The following is a 26955-nucleotide window of genomic DNA, read 5'->3' on the forward strand; positions in this document are numbered from 1 at the left end:
GTGCTTAATGAATAGTTTGGCTGACTTGACTGACAGTCAGTCCCTTGATGCCACTCTCTGCTAGTCCCTCTCCATGGCAATGATGGTCCATAAGCAGTTCTCCCTTTCTGAATCTATCAGGATCATATCTGAGTCTGATCAAGAGATGAAGTTGTATTTTACTGAGGAAATGATGAGGAATTTATGACCCTCATAAGCATTCTACTACCATCTAGTTTTTTATCAACCTTTAGAAGTTAAGAATGCAGTAAGGTGTTTCAAGACAGCAGTCCTTCTACACATTCTACATTTGTAGAAAGGGCCACACCATTGCTACTCAAAATGCTGGTAGCTTTTGACATTTGGCTCTAAAAAAACATCAAAACATGTCAAACTCTGCCTGAGACAAGCTTACCTTGTAGATGTTAGTCAGGGAACTCTTACTAGGGAACTTGACTGCATTGACTTGTACAGCTGGGCCCATCTCAATGAATTCATTCTCATTACTCAAAGGGGTTACAAAAAGCATGAAGGGCTGAGTGGTGCCAATGAGCTGATTGTCCACCTATCCCAGAAAGAGTCAAAGAGAAACATCTTAAGACAGAACATTCATTCTATATTGGGGTCACATAATATGCACATTAGTCAAAAAGATATCGATGCTATTTTTTATGCTCCTCTCTCAATTAACAATCAGAAAAAAATTTACTTTCCTTGCTCTCAGTCAACTAAAAGCAGAGAATCAGCCATTTAGAATGGCTAGTGAATGGAAACAGCTTTTAATCAAAGAATGATAGGCTCATCCAAGAATCTTCTTTCCTCCCAGTACTAAGCATGAATTTAATGAATGATATTAGGAACTATGTTCCTTTGACATAGTTCCCTGAGTACCTGACAGTCTAATACTGAAAGCGTTGTGTGCCTACTCTAACCTCTGCCAATGAATTTTCTGCAAAAAGGAATGATTGTGAATTTTTATTTTGCACATAAGTGCTGTAAAGTCACTATTCTTCACTGACTGCTAATATCCTCTCAAATTTTATCAGCACCACAAACAGGATCATCACTGTTGAAGAATTAAAAAATTAGCCTCAAATCCTTAGAAATACTTTTGGCATAAGCAGATTTCAATTCTCTGAAAAATGTGAAAAATCAATGACATGTATATTTCTGGATTCACAGTATGGAACCAAAAATAATTTACCTATGAAAGGAGTATATGAAAAACTTAAGATCCAAGAATGAATAGAAAGTTGCCTCAATAGGCAACTTCCATGTGAACTTAGACAACAATGTCAACAAAGAGCAGAAAAACAAATGGTCAAATCATGAATATCCATTTGTGGAAACAGAAGAGCTTTAAAGGTATTTCAATATCAAGTCATTGACACCAGAAATTATTAAATGGGTTTTCTTAAAGGCACCTGGGTGGCACAGTGGATAGAGTAGCAGGTCTGGAGTCAGGATGACTCATCTTCTGAGACACTTTTTTAACTGTGTAATCCTGGACAAGTCATTGAACCCTGTTTGCCTCAGTCTTCTCATCTAGAAAATGATCTAGAGAAGGAAATGGTGAACTATTCCAGTATCTTTGCCAAGAAAACCCCAAATAGGGTCACAAAGAATTGAACAAGATGGAAAATGACTGAATAAAAACACAGATGATTCTGAAAGACATTCTCAATGTGTTTTTGTTTTTTTAAATACATTTTTATTGATGCCTTCTTTTTCTTAATCTCACTTAGTTATTCCAAACATCCCTCTTCATGCCAGAGTGTCATTCCATATAACAAATAGCATTTTGGGAGGATAAAATCAACACAACTGCTTGTTATACTGAGAAAATTCAAAAAACATATATAATGTATACCTGTGGACCTCATACTTTCTCCTATCAGAATCCCCTATGTATTATGATTTATTAGTTTGTTAAGATATAATTTCAATTGTATTGTGATGTTGTTTGGCATTCACCATAACCACTGTTTTTGATCTATCTAAATTCTATCTAATTTTCTAAAGAAAATAATATTATATTGGCAAGAAGTTTCCAGGTATTAGTACAAGCCTTTGATCTCCTCTTCTTGTTTCAACTTCCTAACTAGATTATAATCTCCTTCTGGATAAATTATTATCTTCTATTTTCTTTGTTGTTCTCTCAAAACACTCCATACAAGTAAAACTCCAAGACATTTCAAATAGGGTCCAAATATGAGTATTTCCTGCAATTTGTGATACACAAGGATAATGAAATCTTACCAACTAAGCAGAAAAAAAGTTTTTTCTCTACATTACACTTATTTTTAATGGGAGTCATAGTTAAGGCTTTTGGGTTGTTGTGGGTTTTTTCTTTAAGATTAATGAAGAGTAAAGGGTTTCATGAATTTCCCCAATAAAGTTTTTTTTTTTTTAATGAACAAAGACAAAGAAATAGCACAAATGCAGAATATTAACTTTTGGATCCATCCCAAAGAGCAAGACATTAGTTTGAACTCTTCTCTAGTACATACAGATAAAAGCAAAAATATTTTGAAAAAGGCTTTCAGGAAAAACCTTCCTTAAAAAAAAAAGTAAAAGACTTTCAGTTCTGATTTATATGACATGAAAGGGACTGGAGGGGATGCACTGTATACTGTTAATAAGAATGTAGACTTTTCACTTTGGGATGGGAACATAGTGTTTTTGCACTATTTTTCTGATCATTTAGCTTATTTCAAATGAAAGGAGAGTGGGAGGATGGGGAGAGGAAGAGAATGTTCCAGAATGATTCTACAATGGGATATAGATACATTTATTTCTTTTAAATCAGAGAATGGCTGAGACCTTTGGGGATCATTAAATCCATTCCTTGTCTCAAAGCAGACCACAACATGAATCATCTCAGATAGTTAACAAATTACTTTCTTTTAAAAGCCAAGAGCAGAATTTCCCTTGATCACACATTCTAGGATTTCTTCCTCATGCTGACCTTCAATCCCACCTGCTGAGGTTCTGGCCACTGTTTTTTTTTTTCTCCACAAAGAGAGAAAATGACCAGAACGGTCTTTACTGTGCGTCCATTTCTCAAATTTCCAATTCTGTTTAATGGCAAGAAACTTTTCAGACTCAGCAGTCACCTTGAGAATTGTACTTTATGAGAATTATAAAAATATATACAAATCCTTTGGGTAGTCAGGCAGCACAGTGGACAGCATGCCAGGCCTGGAGTCAGGGAGATCTGGCCTCAGACACTTACTAGCTGGGTAATGCTCAGTAACTCAAGTCAACCTTAATTGCCTCAGTTTTCCCATTTTTAAAATAAGCTGGGATTAAAATGGCAAACCATTCCAGTATCTTTGCCAAAAATACCCCAAATGGGGTAATGAAGAGCTTGACATGACTGAAAAAACAACCGAACAATAATAAACCTTTGTTTTTAAAAAAAAATACTTTTCCTTTTCTTATAAAAAATGAGTGATGAATAGCTGATGAGTAACAACTATAAATGACTCCACATAACTGTGTCACAGAAAAGAGTAAGACATTTCTGTTTAAACCTTTACGGCCTTTCAAGCACTCATTCCTGGTTTCAGTTTAGTGCCATAGATGAAAACAAAAACAAAACAACAGTAAGTTCTAAAATCTCTCCTTTTACCTGTACATCCTGAATGCTGAGTTCAAGCATGTGACTGGTTGCAAGTTGTGTGTAGTGAACATTGATTCCTGTCAGGCTGGCAAAGACTAGCTCTTCTGGTGTTTTATTAATTAAAGACAATCCAATTCCACCTTCTAGTTTCACAAGAACCTAAATAAAAAGAAAATGCCCCAAACTGAGCACTATTTAAAAACAAATACTCAAGGTGATGAGTTGAGAATGAGGAAAGGAAGTTGGCATGTCCATTCCCTTAGATAATCTTGACACCTCCCACCTCAGCACCCCAACTTCTTAGAGTGAACACAAGTTACATGCTATTTGATTTTGTTTCTTTAAAATTTGTTTTTCTTTCCAAAGGCAGGATCTCTCAGGATCAGTGAGAAGTGCAAAAGCCCCTTCCATTTCCTTTTTTCCTCTACCTCAAATGCTATGCTATCTTAAACTAAAGCTATTTCTTTGTAATAACATGTTCTATGATGGAACAAATTGTTTGAATTAACATAAAAGGTCATTTGCAAAAAGCATTCACATATTTGTGATGCAAGATATAACCAAGTGACAACATTTGCTGTATTTAAATAGCAAATCATATTTAAAAGAAGATGGGGGGGGGTAGGGTAAAACCAGAGGGAAATTGTGTTTAAATACTGAAAGTCAAAACATAAAGCTTGAGGTTTGGATCTTACTTCCAGCTCCTGCTCTGTATCTGGGCTTTTAAACTTCTGTAACTCTTGTTCAGTAACAGGAAGGTCATCCATTTCATATGATGTACGGTTACTTTTCCGCTGGCTGAAGTCTGTTATCTAAAATCAAATGGACTACTAAGAAGCTTGCTTTATATTTTTAATGCCAAATCTATTCTACATGGGTATAATGAAAGTTCATATTTCTGGATCAGCTTAAAAAAATTCTAAACATTAAGCACTGAAACATATTAGCATGAAGTTCAAAACTTTATAAGTATAATATCCTGTCTAAGGTTTAATTATTACAATGTATAGATATAGATATATTGTAGATATATTGTAGATATCATAGATATATTGTAATGTTAAAAATAATTCCACCATGTTCTTTTCCAGAGGATAAATGTAAAAGTGGGGGTGGTATTTTTTTTTTTTATAAAAAGACAAAACAAAAATTGATCCAAGAAATTCCCATGCTGGCAGACACTATATAATTTTTACCTTTTTCTTACATAAAATTTTTATATAAAACTGTAAAAAAGTGACACCAGAAGTTACAACCAGTTAGGAGTCACAGTGGGTTGGACTTTATTAGAGAAAGTTAAACATCCCTTTAAAAAGAAGAAACACATTGAGTTCATCAGGTATATATAAGAGATAATCGTCACCTGGAGTACCCGAGTTGGTCCATCTGGAATAACTTTAATAGCTAACATTCCAGATCCAGGCCTCATTTTGTGATCAATAAATTGTTGCTCAGGTGGAACTGGTCCCAAAAGCTCCAAAGAAATATCAGGACCAAGAACAACTTCTGCACCATCACATAAACCAGAGAGTCCTCCTTTTGCCTAGAAGTTGACAAAATAAAGAGTGTAAGGGAAAAAAGATAAAATTGTGTCACACGAAAAGCAGAGTCAGAAATAGCACCATACAACCAGGGTTTTGCCTTAGGCATTGACATAGAGCTATGAGGAAGATACTACTACTCCCCTTCCCCTGCTCTTTCCCTGAAGAATATGACCATCCTGGTTCTACTACTTTGCTTGACCTTGGGCTGTTGCCTTTCCCAGTGTTCCATGTGGACATCATGTTCTTCTTCCAGGTCTTCTCATTTGGGTACCTATGCCACATGAAATGCCTGGCATCAGTGGCAAAGAAGGTATATACCTTCTGCCATCTTCTTACCCCTTCCAAAGTAAAATCTTAAGAGGGCAAGGATATAGTTCGCTTGTTCCCCTGAGCACCTAGGAGTGTTCCACTTAAGAGTAATTACTCAAGTAACAGCAGTTGTGAACCCAATCTATCCTTGCCCCTGAGCCAACCCCCTTTCCCCTGAGGATCCATAGAGGATCTCACACACCATTCTAATTAAAACCTTGCTGCCATTTGATCTTCACTCTAACAAACTCCTACTTCCTATGTCTTAGGAGCATCTTATGCCTGGGTAAAAATGTCTTTCCCTGCTTTCTCTCCATTTCCTTCATCCTTCTTCAGCTCAGCCACAGCCTACCCAGGCCCCATCCTCCTCTTTCCTTTGGAATTCTCCTCTGTTATTCCCTGAAACCTAGCTTTTTCTTGAAGAAACCTGCTTCTCCAAAGCAGGCCATTCCTGTTTTTCCTCCCATGAGACCCAACTCTAGAAGCTGGCTTGTCCTCTATCACTTTCCAAAATCCTTCTATTGTCACTCCAGCACTTAGCACAGAGCCTGGTGCTTATTATATGTTTACTGAATTCATTTTGATGAAATAAATTACTTAGCAAACACCTCATGTTCTTAAGATTTCATTCTTTCCTGCCTAGATCCTTCATCTCTAGACCTCTAGGCCTTCTCTATCTTTTATACTAAGGTCAATCAATAGCTAGCTCAAAATCATTTTCACTAGCACAACTCCTGCCTATTTCCATACTCCCAAGGACTTCCACTTCCCTTAATCTGACCAATTTTCATGACTAGCTTAAGGCTACCTCAACTACAGACAAGAAGAGCAACATCTTAGTAATCACTCCTCCAATAACTCTTATTTAAATGACTATGTCTCTGAAGAAAAAAGTACCTCAACCTACTTAAATTCTTGTTTAGCAAGAATTATTTTAAACTTTTAGCAAAGCCTTCTGATTCTTCCTTGCTAGAGTAGCCTCCAATTCCCACAAACTCTCATTTTGCAGAGTTGATTCTTGGGAATGCTTCTAGCATCTCTGTAATGTCATATTGCTTTTTTTCTCTGCCCTAAAGCTCAGAAGGTCTAATTTCATCTGTTAAACTGAAACTTATAAATCAATGTTCCTTTTTATACTTTAAAAAGATTAAGTTATTAACATATTTTGATTCATCATCAAGACCTTCACTGTAATACCCAAATGAAGTTGTCTGCAAGTATATTCTTAAATCACTTTAAAGACACTTAAAGCTGAGTTAAACAGTAAGTTTTGGGGGAAGTGTGCTTGGATCTTATACTGTTCCCACAGATGTTTTATCTACATTGCTTTACTCAACTTTCTTTAGTTAACCATTCAATGTCATACATTCAACATTTATTCACTACTCCAAAGATTCCATATTTTTTTACCAAATGTAGTGACTCCCACAGATCACATTCCCCTCTGTACCTTAATCAATGCCATTCATTATGAGCTACTGTAATCAAAAATATTCAGGACCTAGTGAAGAAAGGGTCATCAATGAGACTCTTCCAACTTGGATCAGCAGGTCTTTGTGCTCCTCTGACAGACCCTCTGAGAAGCCAGAGTCTCCACCATGAAATAAGGAGGCACCAGGGAAGAGCTGAGAACACACTAATCATATAAAGAGCTAAAAAACAGCCAAGGCCCTTTCTCTTTAAGTCATCATCTCATGGAGTTTAAAAAACAACTGAAACTTATTAGAAAAGCACAGCAGGCTACCATAGCCTATCACATATCCTTCCAACAAGAAGCAAATTCCAGAGCAGAAAAACTCCCAAGACAGGAATGAATAAGTATCCCAAAGTCTAGGGTTAGACAACATACCAGAATACTTTGAGGATAGGGCTTTTCTAAAACAAGGTGTAGGGGAAAGAATATCAAAAAAGCCCAGGAGATTCAGGATATTATGGCAAAATAACCCTAAATGCAGACTAAACTGAAGCTATATCACTTCCATAAACCAGGGAACAGACAAGTTAGACAAGAGGGTGGAGAAGAGATTCCACATTTGCTTGCTTTGTTAATTCCTCATACCAGACTTCAAAAAGTGAGTTTAAAAAAAAAAGCAAAAACCTTTCATTTGTTAATTTGCAGGGCAGGTTTCATCATGGATAGTGATTTTATGAGGGGGTAAAGGTTAAAAAAGAAAGTGCATAATACTTCCTTATAAGGGTATTGTCAGACATTGCTTTAACTTTTTTACTTAATGTATTGGTCATAATAAATAGATTAAGACAAATTTATTTCCCCAAATAAAACAAGATCTCTGAGGTTTTTCCTTTTAAATCAACTTTAAAAAATCTACCAAGGAAGGATTTATTTGGGAGTACAGGAAAAGAGAGGAAGACTATATACACAGAGGATTATGAGGATTTTAGAAACATCAGAAATAAAAGATGCATCAGACACGGGACTCAATGATTCTAACAAGGCCTCTTTTACCTCAAAAAGGATGAATTGTAATGCTAATTGAAAAATCACAAATCTGTTCCAGATGTATGCCTCATATAGCAGGGAGCTTGTCTTTGATCCAAAGAGCTCAGGGCAATAGGAGTAAAGAAAGTACAGTTTTACTCAATAGTAGTCAGGGGCTGCTCTGACAGCCGGAACACAACAAACTTGATATCAGCCCCAGAGCACGTTTTGCTATAAAAATCAATTTATCACATGGAAGAACAACTTACTTTCTACCTAAGAAAAACATACCATGAATTCTCCCAATCACAAAGCTTCAGAGCTGGAAGGAACTCCAGAGGCTTCTATCTAATCCAAAATTATAACTCCTCAAGATCCCCTCTCCACCATAACTGACAAGTGGCCATCTGGTTGGCTACTGCTTGAAGACCTCCAGTGAGAGATAATTCTATTGCCTCTTTAAAGCAGCACAAGTCACTTTGGGAGAGCTGTATTTCTTAAAACTATTTTCTTCACATTATGCTTAAATTTGTCTCTGCAACTATCAACTACCACTTTTAATTCTGCATTTTGGGGCCAAGTAGAAAATTTTTAATCCTACTTTGACTTAACAACCCTTCAAATACTTAAAGACAGATAAACATGTTGAACCCCAACTTCACAGAACTTTTCATACCATAGTGATTCTCTGAATTGGTCCTTCTAAGACTTGAGAAACTCAAAATTTCTCACCATTCTGGTTGTCTTCTTTTGGAAGCCCTTGAGTTTATGTTCCATAAAACATGGTACTCATAGTATGTGGCCCTACATTGAAAACAATAATCCAGATGTGGCCATCAGAACTCTCACCTCATCAACTGTGGACACTGTACCCCTCTTAAAAAAATCTAAGGTTACATTAGCTTTCTTGGATTCCACATTGATAATTCCTATTAAGCTTGTAAGCCATTAAAACCCTCAGAGTTTATGAAGTGAATAAACTTAATAAATCCCAAGTCTAAGATGTCACCATTTAATTTTAATTTATAAGAAATGGCCCCCACGTTCTAGCTTGTCAAGATTTGGGGGAGGGGGTAGGAACTGGTTCTGTAATCAAGTATATTTACAATTCTTCCCAATTTCTTATCATCTACAAACTTGACTGATATGTCTTTCCAAGTCATTGATGAAATATTCAACAGTAGAGGACAAGTGGCTAATCCCTGGGGCATTCCCTCTCCTGGAAACTCAATCAACTGGCATACAAGACAGTCAATCAAGAAGCATTGATTAGCACTTCCTAGGTGCCAGGCAGTGTCAAGGTCTAGGGATCCAAAGACAGGTCAAAACATGAAGGACTATACTTTAGTGCTGGCCATTTCAGGTTGTTCTGAATCTACTCAACCATCCAGCTCCTTAATCTATGGCCTAACATCTTTTCCACAGAAAGACCATGTAGGGTTTGATCAAGAGCTCTGCAAAAATTAAGGCAAGTTACAGATCTACAATATTTCCCTTTCCAATTAGTCTTACAATCTTGTCAAAAAGGGGGAAAAGGAAAATTTGATGCAGTTTATACTGCTAAAACCACCATGTTTCTTTGTTGTCTTTCCTTTTCTAGACACTTGCGGGTTTTCTTAGCAAAGATCCTGGAATGGTTGGACATTTCCTTCTCCAGTTCATTTTTCAGAGGGTTGAAAACTGATCTGGGGCCTGATTTGAACTCGGGAAGGGAAGTCTCTTTACTCCAGGAACTATGGCGCCATCTAGTGGCCCTTTGAAATATGTGGTATTTCTGTCATTTTCCACAATCCTTCACCTATCATCCACAGACAACAATCACATGAACTGACTGAACTCATCAAGGATAGCTATCTGCACGTTAATATTTTGAGTTACTTTGAATATCAACTCCCAACTCTTCTGTGTTCTTAAATATAAGTCTTTTCTCATTCAAAGTTGAGAAAACAAAGAAAAACAAAGAAATAAGAGCACTGAAGTTCTGTCTTTATCCATCTTCTGAATTTCTCCCCACTTTTAAAGATACAAGGATAATACACACAAGATGTCCTACATTCAAAGCTTACTCTTCAAAAGAGCAGCAATCCTGTTATACAAATAATTATGATATAGTCAAGAGAGAAATAAGTACAAAGTAAAGGCAAAGGCAAAAAGCTGGGGAAAGCAGGTAAGGAAAATCACTTTCACTGGTACTGTTGGGGAGGATTTCATGAAAGAAGAGGAATCTGAGCTAGGATTAAAAGGAGAGATTTTAGTAGAAAGAGATGAAGGGGAGTACAGTGAACCAAAATGGGTATGGGTGGGGAAGGAGAAAATATACATATCTGTGAATATCAAAGTAGTTCAGATTGGTCAGAGAATCTGGTAAAAAGAAGTAAGGCAAAATATGTGAAAATGGTCTACTATAGAAAAGCTTTTGATATAGGGAAGAATCATTAGATATGCAATAGCTTTACCAAAAAATGTTTAATATGAATAACTGTCATGATTTTGACTAGTGGGCGGCAAACTGAAAACTATACTCAAACAACGAAGTAATATGCATTTTGACATTTATTGGAAATACACTTATTAGGTCATTCTTGGATACCTTAGAGAACACAGAAGCAAAAGCTAAATGGGAAAGCAAAAACAACTGGGAACAGGCACAATTCTGAAGATTTTTGATTAAAACTTCACAGGATTGCTCCTAATATGCCTTCCAATTGCTAAAAAAAAAGTCTTCAATTACTCTGGACTCTTCATTACTAAGAGTAAACCTATCTCAAGTGAATCATGTCTGGATATTGGTTGAATGATCTTCACATAGGGCTTGGAAATTGGGCTCAAGCTTCAAAATAGTACTGACCTGGACAACAAGTCCATGCAACCCACAAGTCAGCTTTCCTTCTCGGAAACTCCAAGTCTGTGTCGTACTGCGCCGACGATCAGGTTTCCTCAGCATCAGAGGCTCATACCTAGAGAGATAAAGAAAATGACAAATACTAGTCATTTCAAAATCTTTGTTTCTGCATAGAACTGAGCTATACTCCCTTGCAACACCTCTATTTTTAAATTTTAATGAAATGCTTGACAGTCAGGACTCAATCTGAATATTTCTTTCTTTTTTTAAAGTTTTTGTAAGGCAATGGGGTTAAGTGGCATGCCCAAGGCCATACAGCTAGGTAATTATTAAGTATCTGAGGCTAGATTTGAACTCAGGTACTCCTGACTCCAGGGCTGGTCCTCTATCCACTGCACCACCTAGCTGCCTCCCTGAATATTTCTTAAAGGTAGGAAAAAATTGGCATAAAGTAAAATGGAAAATAATAAAAAAGGGTGTCAAGTATTAACTTGGAAAACATATACTACAAGAAATAATAATAATAATAAACATTAATACATATTTTTATATTTCTTATAGACATTTCTGTGAAATATAGAAATATCTATCATATCTATTTTTATATTCCTTTAGATTATGTTCTATTTTACCCCAAATGCCTTATTTTGTATCATACTTTAGTTGATGTGAATTGTCTAAAATCCTCCTGGAAGAATGTGAGATATACATTTTATGTTTTTTTTTTTTGCAAGGAAGATAAGGTTAAGTGGCTTGCCCAAGGCCACACAGCTAGGTAATTATTAAGTTAAGTGTCTGAGACTGGATTTGAACCCAGGTACTCCTGACTCCAGAGATGGTGCTTTATCCACTGTGCCACCTAGCCTCCCCAAGATATACATTTTAAATAAATAAAAGCGCCTGGTCTTACAGATGGGAAAACCAAAATTAAATGATCTTTTCTAAAAAAGTTCACCATTTCAAGTACTATTTGTCTTATTTTATTGTTAATGATTTATTTCAATCTCAGCTTTAGAATTGCAGAGCTGTCCTCAATCTAAATTTGTTAGCTATGACTATTTACACAAAACTGCCTTGATAATAACCTGTTATCTGTAACAGCAGCAAGACCAGCTATATCTAGAATGGCAGACCCTTCAATGGATCGAGAAGCTGCAGGCTTATTAGGGTTATGAGGAACTGAAGAACCTTCATGGACCAACATGCCAGCCGCAGTCATCCTCCACAGCTGAGACCGCTTTCCTGTTTCCTGGAGTGTGCACACAGGAAAAAACAAAATGGTAATCTTGTGAATTTGAGACTCTCATCAGCTGAAGTTGGAAGAACCACAGGCTTCAGGAGGCAGTTTTTGCCTTCACTCATATTGTAATAGGAAGATGTTCAAGAAATAATCTCCATTTCATGCATCCTTTTGTAATCCTTATTTTATTATTAGTTACATGATGATATTTGGGAAAGAGAGGAAGAAGGAAATTCCAATTTAAATAAATTCAACAAGTATTTGATTAAGCATCTTCTATTGAACAAGTGCTGTGCTAGGCCGTGGGAAGACAAAGACAAAAAAATCCCTACCCTCAAGGAAACTAGGCTCTACTGGGAGGACATAATTACATAGAGAAGATTCAAAACATATATAAAGTAATTTCATTTGGGAGAGAGGGAACTATTGCCTAGAAGGATAAAGAAAAGCTTCTAGAACTGGAGTCTGAGAGAAGCCCAGAATTCTATGAGGCAGAAAGAATAACATTCCAGCTATGGAAGCTAACTTATCTGAAATTTAAATGACTCCAAAAGCATTTTATAAAACAGCCACATTCTGCATTGATGATATAGAATTAAATTCTGAATAAACAAAAAGAGATGGGCAAAACATCCTATTCGAAGATAAAGTAGAAATGAGTACAGATTTAGACATAAAGGGTGAAACCATAAGCCAATTAGTAGAACAAGGAATAGTTTCTGTCAGATCTCGGGAGAGAGGAGGAGTTTATAACCAGATAAGAGATAAAGAACATTATAAATTGCAAAATGGAAAATTTTGATTACATTAAATTACATTAAACCATTTGCACAAATAAAACCAATACAACCAATATTTGAAAGAATGAAGAAAGCTGTATAATAATTTTCACCACTAATATTTTTTTGATAAAGGATTCATTTCTAAAACATGAAAAGAAGTGAGTCAAATTTATAAGAATAAAAGTCTACAATGGATAAATGGTTAAGGATATGGACAGGCAGTTTCCAGACAAAGAAACTAAAGCTATCTATAGTCATATGAAAAAATGATTTTACATTCTTATTCATTACAGAAATGCAAATTAAACAACTTTAAGGTACCCTTATAAGATTGGCTAAAATGACAAAAACAAATGATCAAGGACAATTCTAAAAGACTTGTGATGGAAAATGCTATCCCCATCCAGAGAAAAAACTCAAGAGTCTAAATGCAGAGTAAAGGATCCAATGTTCACTTTTTAAAACTTTTTTTTTTCTTTTTGGTTCTGATTCTTCTTTCATATCATGATTAATATGGAAATATATACATACCATGACTAATATGGAAATATACAACCTATATCTCTGCCATGGGGAGAGAGGGAGGGAAGGAAGGGTGGTAGGAAAAGGCAGAACTCAAAAGTTTGCAAAAAGAATATTGAAAACTCTTTGCATATAGTTGGAAAAAATAAAATAACCTAGGGGAAAAAAGGTAGAACAAAAATGCTACCTACAAAAGGCTACCTTCTTGTTAGTGCAGATATCTCTGTGTCTTTACACAGTGTAGTCAAAGAACATTTAACTTGCAATCACAAGAACTAAGTTCAAATGCTGGCTCTACTCACTGTGTGAGCTTAGATAAGTCATTTGCACTTTCTGGCCCCCAGTTTGCTCATATATTAAATGAGACAGTGAACCAAGATGATTCTTGATGCCTTTAAGTTCTAGATATGTAGCCCCAAATCTTTTACATCTACAGTTCTATGCCATAATTGATATGTATAACAATGCCTGAATTCCTACAAGATCAATCAAGTGCTTCCTAATCATCTAAGTTTAATATAATTTTGCTTAGTGACTTTTAGAAGTATAAAATTTGCAGTCCAAAAAGATTAAATTTACCTGGGAAATGTTTAACAAAATAAATTAAAATACAATATAACAAAGATGATGTTATTTTGTGGTTTTCTAAAGCAGTCTGCAGAGCCATTTCTATTAGAGTTTGATAGCATTGATTAAGAGTACTTTAGGGGCAGCTAGGTGATGCAGTGGATACAGCACTGGCCCTGGAGTCAGGAGGACCTGAGTTCAAATCCGGCCTCAGACAATAATTACCTAACTGTGTGGCCTTTGGCAAGTCACTTAACCCCATGGCCTTGAAAAATTAAAAAAAAAAAGAGTACTTTAATAATAAACACAATTCATGTAGGATACATATGAGAACCCTCAATTAGCCACAATGTGCAATTAACATTATTGCCAAGCCGTTTATCCTTATAGGTAAGTCTCCAAGAAGTAATGTTGTAGGAGTTAACTTCTCATACTGTTTTTTTTGTTTTTTTTTCCAAGGCAGTGGGGTTAAAGTGGCTTGCCCAAGGCCACACACCTAGGTAATTATTAAATGTCTGAGGCCGGATTTGAACTCAGGTCCTCCTGACTCCAGGGCCAGTGCTCTATCCACTGCACCACCTAGCCACCCCTAACTTCCCATATCAAGCATATTTAACTCATAATATAGCTTTAGGAGAGAAGCACCTTGACAAAGTGAACAGAGAACCAGTTTAAGTGACAGGAAGGTTCAAAAGTCCCATCTCCATCCAATACTGGTTGGTGGCCCTGCAAAAGTGACTCAACCTCTCAGTTCTCAGGTAGCTCCCGAAGACTAATAAACCATAGAATTATTATAAATTTACATTGGCATATAAAATTTCCTAACTTGTAGTTTCCTCACCAGATGAAACCTTAAGTCTGAATTAAAAATAACTTGAAGCACAGTACTTCATACCATTATGAATTTGGATGAACTAAGTCCTTCAGAAAGACCCCTCTAAATTTTGATTAGGGATGCCAATACTATTGCTATTAAGGTGCCCTGAAAGGAGCACCAATAAGGGAGCCCAATAAATTTCAACTTCTTACCTTTTTTTTTAATATCACTCTTTGTGTTTTCGGTGAGACATCTAGGACAAGTTCTCCACAAGTAACAGCCTTATTGGAAGCCACAGGCCTTCCAGTTCCCTCCTGTAACCTGGAATTTCAAGAAAATCCAGCATCAATTCAAGAGCCTGATCATTCTACTAAAGAATAAATAAGAAATGAAGCAAAAAGGGGGAAGAAACCCACATCTTTGTCATGGTTAGCAAACAGACTAGGTTTCTTTCCAGTTCAAAGATACATATCACATATAGAATGAAGAACATAGTGTAGAAGGTTATACTATGTTTTCAATTCTGTGACAATTTTAATGATTTTTTCTCAGATATAAAATACTAATTAGACAATAGATGGTAAGAAAATTTGCAAGGAAGATCCACCTTCTCCAAGACTTTTGTCATATTCTTGTCTCTTGCTTTCCTGAGTGGCAGAAATCAGGAATAGGAGACTCAAGAGTACAGTCAGTGAAGGTTTACTAGCTAAGTCAGAGATTAACTCCTACTTGCTTGACTTCTATGGGGATTCAAGATCCAAAGCTTTCAGAGAATCCAGAACCTGGGTTTTTCAGTGTCTTAGAAAACATTTCAATGAGCTGGACATAATTCCAAGCCTCAACACCACAAAGAAATCTGTTAAGTAGGAAACCTGGAAAAGGAAAAGATTCAGTTTTGCCCCCCTCCATTAGTTACTCTGAAGATGTGGGGAAATCTCAAAAGGATTTTCAAGCATTGAGTCACATAATCCTCAAAGATCTTCTGCCATTAATTCCATGCAGTTCTTTCAAATTACATACCTCAGAGAACTGCCTAGGGTGGGACCTGGGAACTTACAGGGTTGATATAATTTAAGCGGAAAGCTATTACTGGAATATTTTTTATTATAGCCTTTGAAAAGCTAAATATGTGGACCATAGTAAGGTTAAAAAATCAACATCACCACCACCAGAAAAGATAGGTCTTTAGGAACAAGGCCCTGAAAGAACTATCTGTTCCTCAGGTATGTAAATACCATTGAATGACTGCCAGTCACCCCCTGCAACATTCTTTCATTCTAAACAATCTATCATAGTCTGGGGTCTTAAAGTTAATAAGAGATCCAAATGGTAGTACCCAAGTAAAAGAAAAATCAAAACATAAGAGTATATTTGTAGTGCTAAATGTTTGGCTCTGTTTCCTTTTTGGTCAGAGAAATTCCATTTAGAATTTGCTGACAATAATAACATGGAAAGAGCAAGCTGTAGTTATGATTTCTAAGAATGACTATAGAGAAAAAAATATTCAACACATTTTCCTGTCTCAAAACAAAAATACCAGTGTTAGAATAATCAACTTGCCGATCCTTATTTGAACTTAACCTGTATTAAGTGGCTATTTTTTTTACAATTTCTAGAGCTAGATGATGACAAATATTCCAATTTGAAAGATTTTGATGGGAAATTTGGCACTTCTAGAAGCCTCAATTATTCTGCATATTAGGAAAATCCTGGTATAGTACAAGCATTAGCCTAACATAGCATCATCAGTGGGTGGAATATGAGTGATGATGAAAGTTGTTTTGTAACAACAAGGAAAGGGGCTTAAAACAGCAGCAAGAAGGATTTAGGGTTGACTTAAGAAATATATAATCTTACAGTTAGGGTTGTTAGGGAGATTATTTTAAGAGAGAATAGTCTTTCCAATTTGGATAATGCCTGGCACTGGCCCAGGTAAGGGGCTAAATTAAATGAACTCCCAAGAATACAGCCTAGGAGTTTATTATGATGTCTGACTAGAATTTGTTCCTTCACTAGAGAAACAGATTAAAATTCAATGCCAGCAAATAATAAAATCCTTTTGTTTGCAAGGAGAATAACAATAGATTACCCTGAGAATGTATACGTAGCAGCTATATAGATGAAGTTTTCATAATAAAGCTGCCAGTTGTCCTGAAAATCATTCATGTTGCAGTTGATCTCTGAGGAGCCAGCTCCTTTAACAGTTAATGTGATGAAAGGTGGCAGGATAGGCTCATCCCACGCATAATCCAATGAGGTCATAGGCTTGACTTCAGTTCGGAGTCTGGGCTCAGCCACACCATGCTGAATAAAGACAACTGGGACCTACAGTAATAGCAAAAGAAGACAAAGAGGACTTTCATTCAAAGTGGTGACATCAGGTGATGAATCAGTGCTTTGCTGGGCAGCTGGTTTATGTTCACCTCCCTTTTAAAACCTGAGAATCTCCCTAATCCAAAGAATACTTCAGCTAAAAGAATCACAGATGCTGGTACAGGAGACTCTTGGCAGGGAACACTGAGAGTTTTCCCACTGACAAATTCCATAAGACAGCAATTTATATTCTATGGCAATATTCCCCCTGCTGTGAAATACATGAAAAGATGAATAAAGGCTTTAAAATGAAAGTATTTGTTATTCACAGATTAAAATAAAATTCCATAATTTTCATTTGGCTTTCTTTGAAGGACTGGTTACAAACCTGCAGCAGAGCCACTCATTCCTAAGCTGCTGGGCCGTACTAATACAGAGTCTCTTTCTCTCTGGCTATATAGAACTCCAAGAAACTCAGTGGAAGAAAGCTAACTGCTACAGTCAAAAAAATCTTGGCAACAATTATCAAAACTTTTGGTATTGGCTATGAAGTAGAGTAGTGGATCAGTGGAACAGGTTATGGTCATAAGACACAGCAGCACAGGTTATGGTCATAAGACACAGCAGCAAATAATCTCCTGATTCATAAACCCAAAGACTCCTTCTGGGATAAGACCTCACTAGTTGACAAAAATTGCTGAGAAAAAACAGGAAAATAGCCTGGGAAAAACTAGGCATAGACCAACATCTCACATCTAAAACCAAGATAAAGTTGAAATGGGTACAGGATTTAGACAAAAACAATGACACCATAACCTAATTAGAAGAGCAAGGAATTGTTTATCTGTCAGATCTATGAACAGGAGAAGAATTTATAACCAAGCAAGAAATAGTATAAAAGACAAAAATGAATAATTTTGATTACATTAAATTGAAAAGATTATGCACAAACAAAACCAACTAAACCAAGATTAGAAGGAAAGCAGAAAACAATTTTTACAACCAGTTTCAATAAAGGCTTCATTTTTAAAATAGAGAACTGAGACATATTTATAAGAATACAAGTCGTTCCCTAATTGATAAATGGTCAGAGGATATGAATAGGCAATTTTCAGATAAAGAAATTAAAACTATCTATAGTCATATAAAAATACTCTCAATCACTATTAATTAGAGGAATGCAAAGTTATCTATAGTCATATGAAGAAGTGATCTCAATCTCCATTAATTAGAGAAATGCAAATTATTATTATTTTTTTTTTCTTAAAGTTTTTGCAAAGCAATGGGGGGTTAAGTGACTTGCCAAAGGAAACACAGCTAGGTAATGATTATGTGTCTGAGGTCGGATTTGAAATCAGGGCCTCCTGACTCCAGGGCCGGTGCTCTATCCACTGCACCACCTAGCTGCCCCTGAGAAATGTAAATTAAAACAATGAGGTATCACTTCATACCTCTCAGATTGTCTACTATGACAGAAAAGGGAAATGATCAATGATGTCTTGGAAAACTGGACATTAATAACACACTGTTGGTGGAATTGTGACCTGATTGAATTATTCTGGAGAGCAATTTAAAATTATGTCCAAAGGAAAATAAAACTGTGTATATACTTTGATCCAGCAATATCATTACTAGGTCTGTATCCCAAAGGGATCTTATAAAAAAGGGGAAAAGACCCACATGTAGAAGAACATTCATAGCATCTCTTTCTGTGGTGACAAAGAACTGGAAATTGAGGGGATGCCCATCAATTGGAGAATGGCTGAACAAGTTGTGGAATATGAATGTAGTGGAATATTATTATTTTACAAGAAATCATAAGCAGGGAGATTTCAGAAAAATCTGGAAAGACTTAAATGAACTGATCCTGAGTGAAGTGAACAGAACCAAGAGAACATTATACACAATATTAGCAACACTATGTGATGGTCAACTATGACAGACTTAGTTCTTCTCAACAATCCAGTGAGCAAAACCAATTCTAAATGATTTATGATGTAAAATGACATCCACATCAAGAGAAAGGACTATGGAGTCAGAAAGCACATGGAAGCATACTATTTTTACTTTTTTAAAAATTTGTATTTTGTTTTTTTCTTTCTCATGGTTTTTTCCCTTTAGTTGTGATTCTTTCATAGCATGACTAATATGGAAAAATGTATGCATGTATAACCTATAGCAAATTACTTACTATCCTAGAGTAGTGAGGAGGGAAGGGTAGGAGGGAGAAAACTTTACAAAAATAAATGTTGAAAACTATTTTTATATATAATTGGGAAAATACTTAACAAAAAATCTTGGAGGGGGGCTCTAGAGTACCATCTGGCAAGGCATCCATCAGTAATTAATTATCCGATGATGCCTCAAATTATTCAGTTTTGTTATTATTATTATTATTGTTGTTGTTGCTTTTCAGAAATATGAAAAGTCCTAGAGACCACCAAGGGGCAAAGAATTCCTGCTTCTTATTCTTTCAAAGATAAAATGTTTTCAACCATTTTTCTTAGGGCCAGCAAATCCCCCAGCATTCTTCCTAGAAAACAGTCAGTGTGGTCCTGAATGGGCTCCCCACTGAGTTAAGACTTGATACCTTGGAAAAGTTGTCAATTCGGAAAGGAGGAGGCAACTGATCTGTGTCACTGAATGAAATTCTATATGTGGCTCCTCGGAGAGTAATTTCCACTCGAAGGAAGAAGCTTTTGCCCAGGGTATCTCTGCAGAAAAAGGCAACAAAACAAAATTCATAACATGGGAAGAGTAGAGACTATATAAATAGATGACTAAAAACAATGAGCACCCATTAGATGCTTGTGCACAGCCTAATATATACTAACAGATGGGCAGTATACATAAGAACATAAGAATTAAGCAATATTACATGGTTACAAGTAAGCTTTCAATTACTTATATGTTAAGTGACATATACAAAATAATATCTTTTTTATTCCAAGTTAACTGCTTGTTCTCAAGCAACATACCAATGGGCTGGTTCCTCTGTCATCACCAGTAAAACTATTGTACTCATTCAACAGACATTACCAAGCTCCCATTCTAGCCAAGGCACAGTGAGACAAGATTTCATCCCTACTCTTGTAGCTTAAAGTTTAAGAGAGAATAAGACATAATCCCAGAAAACTATGAGTTGAAACATGGTCCCTGTGGTTTTATTCCCTTTTGACTCTTTTGAGAGTTTGCCCCTTTAATTATTCCCTATCACTGGACTACTATCTTTTCAAATTTTCTACCTCCTTCCCTAATTCTTACAAACATGGCCAGATTCCTATATTCTTAAAAAAAACTTGTCTTACTTAACCCCTCAAAGTATCATGATTTAGTTCAACCTTTATTCACAGCCAAAGTTCCAGAAAAAGTTAGCTGCATTTTCTTATCTCCCAATCATTTTTGAACCCTTTATAAAATCCGAATTTCAACTTCATGACTCAATCGAATTTGTCCAAAAGTACCAATAATTTCCTTTTTTTTTTTTTTTTTTAGATTTTTTGCAAGGCAAATGGGGTTAAGTGGCTTGCCCAAGGCCACACAGCTAGGTAATTATTAAGTGTCTGAGGCTGGATTTGAACCCAGGTACTCCTGACTCCAGGGCCGGTGCTTTATCCACTGCGCTACCTAGCTGCCCCTAGTACCAATAATTTCAACTGATTAATCCAACAACTTTTTCCTCACTACTCATCCTTTCTGACCTCTTGAAACATTATTGTTTTTTTTTTTAGGTTTTTGCAAGGCAATGGGGTTAAGTGCCTTGCCCAAGGCCACACAGCTAGGTAATTATTAAGTGTCTGAGACCGGATTTGAACCCAGGTACTCCTGACTCCAAGGCCGGTGCTTTATCCACTACGCCACCTAGCTGCCCCTTGAAACATTATTGTTAACTCTCTTCCTAGACACTTAAACACTCTTTGCTCCCTTAGTCTATGTCTGACTCTAAATCTCATCAGCTTCCACTGGTTCAACTATTATCTCTCAACAACTCCCAGATCTATGTATAGGGTCTTACTCTTTTTCCTTAACTCTAGTCCCATATCAACAATTACCTATTGGGTTTCATCAATGAAGATACCAGAAGCATTTAGAACTTAACGTGTCCAAAAGAGAAATTGATTATCTTTCTTAAAGAAAAAAACAAAAACCCTGCCATCCTCCTAACTTTTCTGCTTTAGTTAAGGGCATCATGAACTATCCACATCAGCTACCTCAGAGTCATCTTCACCTTTCTTCTCCCTCACCTTTGCCTCCACAATCTCTTACATCTGTGACATTCTTTCCATTCACATGGGGGGGGGGGAGGTAAGAGAAGTAATCAAGTACATCTGTATCAGGTACTGTCTAAGGGCACTAACAAATCTGTGAGGGAGATATTATTTATACCCACTGTAGTTGGGGAAACTGAGGGGGAAAGAGAAGAGGTGACTCGACCAGGATCACACAGGTAACTGCAGTAACCACCTCACTGGTCAGCTCCTGTCTCTCCCACAGATTGTCAGATGACTGTTCCTACAGCATAAGGCTATGCCCCCTCTGTCCCCCGCAACCCCAGCTGCTTCCTGCGGACTCTAGCAGAAACTGCTACCTCCTCCTGCTTGGCTCCCTGATCTTTGGGGATAGAGCTGGGGTCAGACATGCCCGACCCACTGCACATGACTTTGAACCACATTCCCAATTTTTCTCCTTTCTGGAGGGTGGCTCCCACACCAGGAAAGTTCAACTCCCAGAATCCCAAACTTCCCCCAATGCTCAGCTCAAATGTCATCAATTCAGGAAACATTTCCTAGTTTCCATCTCCCAGAAAAGTACTTCTTTATCAAATTTAACATTTACTTTTCTGTGTAAAAACATTTACATTTCTGTTCCTCCCAATCCTGAGAGAAGGCAAGTTCCTTGAGGGCAGGAGCAGTCATCACTGGTAGCTACCAGAGTTTGTACATAACAGGCACCTAATATTTATTTTTTTATTTTTTTTTGCTAGGCAAATGGGGTTAAGTGGCTTGCTGAAGGCCACACAGCTAGGTAATTATTAAGTGTCTGAGGCTGGATGTGAACTCAGGTCCTCCTGACTCCAGGACCGGTGCTCTATCCACTGCACCACCTAGCACCTAATATTTATTAAAAAAATTGGTACCTGACTGACTAAAACATGCAAGGAGAGGAAAGAGACAGAGATAATCCCAAGGACTGGAAAACACTGATGATGATGAAGATGATGACAGTGATGATGATGATGATAATGATGACAATGTTTGTCCTTCATTCTTTAGAGCATGACATCAGGGAAAGTGATAAGCACATGAACTGGATTTGAGTGAGGGGGTTTGTGCTAAGACACCAGCCTCACTTTCTCCTCTAGTAACCAGATATGAGTCAGGAAGACTGCAGATGGCCCCTATGCTAGGCAATGAGGGTTAAGTGACTTGCCCAAGGTCACACAGCTAGTAAGTTTCAAATGTCTGAGGCTGGATTTGAACTTCTGAAGATGGGCCACTAGTGAACAGAGATGTCACACATATAAATTATCAAGTCAGATGGGGGGAAGATTTAAGGAAAAGATCACCAATTTGATCTTAGACCTATTGAGTTTGAGGTGATGGTCAGAGACTCAATCTAAGGTGTGTCAATAGACAAATGGAGATGAGGGTCTGGGCCTCAGAAAACATACCAGACAAGAACATGCCACCAAAGAAGAAGCAAGAGAATGCATTTCTCTCCCTTCCTTGGAGAGACAAGGGAGTGCAGGTGTAGTACATCATCTGTAGATAAAAAGCTTTGCAAGTATTCCTATCAAATCTTACTTTTTTTTAAGAGGAGACGCTAAGACTAGAGATGCAGGTTTAGAAATCTGAATAAAGGGGGTAATTACAGTCATGTAAATGCAGTCAAGCCAGAGAATTATAGAAGAACATAGATTTCTGTGGAACACCCACAACATGTTGATGCAAAAAAAAAAAAATAGGAAGGTAAATTCATTATCCAAACTCATGACCCTGCCTCACCAAGAAATTGCATTCCTAAATCAAACATCATTTTTGGATTATTTTCCACTTTAAATTTTCTATATTACTGTTCCTTTTAATTGTGTACAATGAATGTACGCAATGATGCCCTGATTATTAAAAGTGAGTCTAGGATTCCAAATTGGATGAACTATCACAGAATCTAAAATTCTTTGGATCAAGTTTCATGGGACAGGAGAAGTAAAGTGATCATGAATCTGTAAATACCCCATGGACCAGTTAAGGTTTTTTATTTTTTATTCTTTATTCTCACTATTAAAAGTTTGAAGATTCCAAGGCCAGGAATAAGGAGCCAGTCTACTTATGAGAATGATATTGAGAATTTGTACAAACCTGAAAGAATAGATAAAAATAGATAAAAAGATTCTTCATCTAAATGTGAGCAGAACTTCCAGAGCTTCAGAACAGTTCACCCTGAAATAAAAACAGTTCTACATTGCCTTTAAGCTCATTTCACCAACACAGTCCTACTTGCATGAGCTTCACCAGGTTAAATATCTCAAAAATATTTGTCAGGGCTAAACTAAACAAGCCAAGTCAGGGGAAGGCAGGGGATTGGGCAGTTTCCATTATTGCATTCTCAATAAAACTATATCTTGTCTGAATGGGAATGCTCTATGTTTACCTCATATTGATATGGAACGAGTTGTTCTTGTTGACTTCAAAGCCTCCAGACCAAATACAATTAGGGACATCCATCAACCGCACACATAAGAGCTGGTCGTAGTCATTTCGGGGCCAGTGGAAAACCACACTGGAACCAGGGAGAGTAGAGATATAACCTTCAGGATTGGATGTTCCCTAAGAGATAGTAGCTCATTAAAATCAAGTAAGCAAACTGAGTCACTTTCCATCTTCAAACTGTTAAGGCTCTTGCCTGCCACCCAAAATGGAGTTCCCAAATGTGAACACTTTTTGGACACAGATTTTTCCCTCAAAATAAGCTCAAAATAAGCTCAATAATGATTTATTAGAATGGCCATTGTAAGTAAGTGTTTGAACAAGAGACTTCTATTACTTGTTTTGACTACAGCAGATGGTATAGGCATTACATTAAGAATAGCCCCTTAAGATCCCACAAAGTTGGATTTAAGATGAATGAATGCTTTTCAAACCATAGCCAGATTGTTCAAAATCATTAGGCTATTAATTAAGTACCAGCCATAGGAAAATTTCTTACCTGCCCCTTGGCAAATTCTCTCTGGGCAAAAGCTAGCTTGTGAGATGACTTATTATCTAGTAGATACCGGGGTGCAAAGTTGACCATACAAGTATCAATGTAGCGACCTCGGCCTTTTTTGACATCAATGCCTAAAAATAAGAACAATTCTGATCAGAATATCCAGAGAAAGAAAAGATTTTGACCAAAACTAAACAAAAACATTCTTCATAACCAAAATTGGATATACCAAAGAATTCTATCCTGGCCCTCTCTTCTTCTCTTTTTCTACTATTTCACTTGATAATTCCATCAGTTCTCATGCATTTAATTACCATTTTTATGCTAAAGATTCTCAAATCTACTTTTTTCAGGCCTAGACCTCCAGATTCAGGTCTCTAACTACCTTTCAGGTATCTTGCCCTGGATGTCCAGTAGATATCTTAAATTCAATATGTTCAAATCAGAGTCATTATCTTCCCCCCAAAACTTTCCTCCCTTCCAAACTTCCCTATTAATATTGAGAGCATCACTTCTTCCAATTTCCCAATTTAAATGTCATCTTTAACTTTTCACTATCTCTTACCTCTCATATCCAACCTGCTGTCAATTATCTTTCTAACATCTCTTGAATATGCTTCTATGTCTCTACTGGTACACTGTCACAACTGATGCAAGCCCTCGTCATCTCAAGTCTCAATCATTGCAATAGCCTGCTGGTGGGGGTGTCTGCCTGTTTCAAGTTTTTCCCCATTCCAATCTTTTCTCCATTCAGCCACTATACTGATTTTTCCTACAGCACAGATTCAACCACATCATCTCCCTTTATAATTAACTTTGGTGGTTCCCTATCACCTCCAGAATCAAATGTGAAATTTTGTTTGATGTTCAAAGCCCTTTATAACCTAATCCACTCCTACCTTTCTGGTCTTTTTGCACCTTCCTCCCCCACATACTCCTGGCTTTCAGTCAAACAAAATTCTCACTTCTCAGCTCTGGACAGTCTCTCTGGCTCTCTCCCAGGCCTGGAATGCTCTCCCTCCTAATGCCTACTTTGGGGCTTCCCTGGTTTCCTTCAGGTCCAAGCTCAATTCCTACCTTCTTCAGAAAGCCTTCTCCAACTCTTCTGAACTCTTGTGTCTCCTCTCTGCTAATTATTTCTTCTATATGCTGGCTCTAGCCTGCTCAGACACCACTGCTTACATGTTATTTTCCCAAACAACAGTGAGTTCTTTAAGGGCAGGAGTTTTCTTTGTATAACCACCTACTATAGGAGATGCCTCATAAATGTTACTCGCTCAATGTGCATCAGATGATTCAATTATTCAGTGGTGCAGATTTGGAAATGAAAGCATAATCCTATCGGCAAAGAGCAACTTTCTATTTTAATCTTAGTAGTACTCCATCGAAAACCACTTGAGACCACTTCAGTCTGATTTCTTTAGAAGCACTGTAATGAAACTACACAGTGTGGCTGGAATATACAGGAATTGATCCATAAGCACTTGTGTTTTTAAAATTTTATTTATTAAGGCAATGGAGTTAAGTGACTTAGCCAGGGTCACATAGCTAGATAGTTATCAAGTATCTGGGGTCACATTTGAACTCAGGTCTTCCTGACTCTAGGGCTGGTACTCTAGTCACTGTGCCACCTAGTGGCCCCAGCACTTTAGTTTTGAATAGCAAAAATTGACCACTGTTACAATTATGTAAATTACTCCTTCCTACTTGTGTCTAAGCTTATAATCCAAATATTCATTAATAGTCTTAAGCATCACCCTCACCCTTGGGCACCTGTAAAAACACCTTTCATTTGAGGAACTCAAATAAATAACCAATGTTAAAAAACAATAAAGTATCAGTTTCCCCTACAAAATGTTTAAATTTCCCTAAGCTATAAATTTATAGCTTATATAGAGAGTAAGAAGTTGAATAGGTTCCCCAAAACACAGAGGTCTGAAGCAACATACCCAAGAACTAAGACTCCCAGGTCTCAGGTCCCAAGTAAAAAATCTTACTACTTCAATCCATGGCTCTAGGCTCTTGGAGTCAGTGATTCAACTTCATCTTCTTTAACTTACTGTCTCTATCTCTCTTTCCTAGCATTTCTACTTTAGTCTTTCCTTTCGGTATTATTGTTCCTCTATCTCATGGTCTAAGAATTCAGTTTAATCAAAAAGCTCAAAAGAATGCAATTTAAGACTATTTCCGATCCTCTTATCCTTGGCAGAAGTGAAAGTCTATCTTTTCCCTATAATAAGCTTTCTATATATACACACCATGATCCAAAAAGAAAAAAATATTATAAGATAGTAATGAGGCAAAAAAATCTAAAAAACGTCAAATCAAATCTTAAATGTAAAGGTAGATTATCTGCGACCAAGAAATCGATGGTAAACAATATGAAGCCTACAGAGGATACCAAATGGGGGCACACATGATCATCAGGGATTGTCAGGAAATCCCAATTATTAACATAAAAAAATTTGTCTAGATCATTTTGAAAGCTTGCAGAGACCTAAAGGATTGGATAAATCATAAAACATCAAAGAACTTAGAACTACCAAGTCACTAGCTTGCTACTCAGGTAAAGTGGTCTCTCTACTCACTTCATTACACTAGTAGACAGCACATCCAGTGGCAGAAGTTATCATTTCTGTGTCCCTAGCCCTCAGATACTCAATGAGAATCTCCAGGACTCAGCCTACAAAGCTTCAGCCGATGTTAGGCCTGGCTTCACAAGGTAGTTTCCATGTGAACTAAACCTGCTCCACCCTGCTGGCACTGGCA

The 26955-nt window shown here is 36.9% G+C and overlaps 1 protein-coding gene across 5 annotated transcripts in view; it reads right to left on the reverse strand.

The window, feature by feature from the left end:
* VPS13D (vacuolar protein sorting 13 homolog D) overlaps window positions 1–26955 on the reverse strand; it is a 349290-nt gene that overhangs the window by 139029 nt on the left and 183306 nt on the right. For all 5 annotated transcript variants that reach the window (XM_074218409.1, XM_074218411.1, XM_074218410.1 and 2 more), the window contains 11 exons: window positions 24187–24317; window positions 23632–23807; window positions 19571–19694; window positions 16757–16992; window positions 14880–14988; window positions 11825–11988; window positions 10746–10854; window positions 4968–5147; window positions 4300–4416; window positions 3614–3763; window positions 395–544 (listed from right to left, as the gene is read on the reverse strand). In XM_074218409.1, coding sequence (XP_074074510.1) covers window positions 395–544; window positions 3614–3763; window positions 4300–4416; window positions 4968–5147; window positions 10746–10854; window positions 11825–11988; window positions 14880–14988; window positions 16757–16992; window positions 19571–19694; window positions 23632–23807; window positions 24187–24317 — 1646 coding nt within the window. The remainder of the gene's footprint in view (window positions 1–394; window positions 545–3613; window positions 3764–4299; window positions 4417–4967; window positions 5148–10745; window positions 10855–11824; window positions 11989–14879; window positions 14989–16756; window positions 16993–19570; window positions 19695–23631; window positions 23808–24186; window positions 24318–26955) is intronic.

This window comes from Macrotis lagotis, chromosome 1 (assembly GCF_037893015.1).
Source record: "Macrotis lagotis isolate mMagLag1 chromosome 1, bilby.v1.9.chrom.fasta, whole genome shotgun sequence".
Taxonomy (NCBI): domain Eukaryota; kingdom Metazoa; phylum Chordata; class Mammalia; order Peramelemorphia; family Peramelidae; genus Macrotis; species Macrotis lagotis.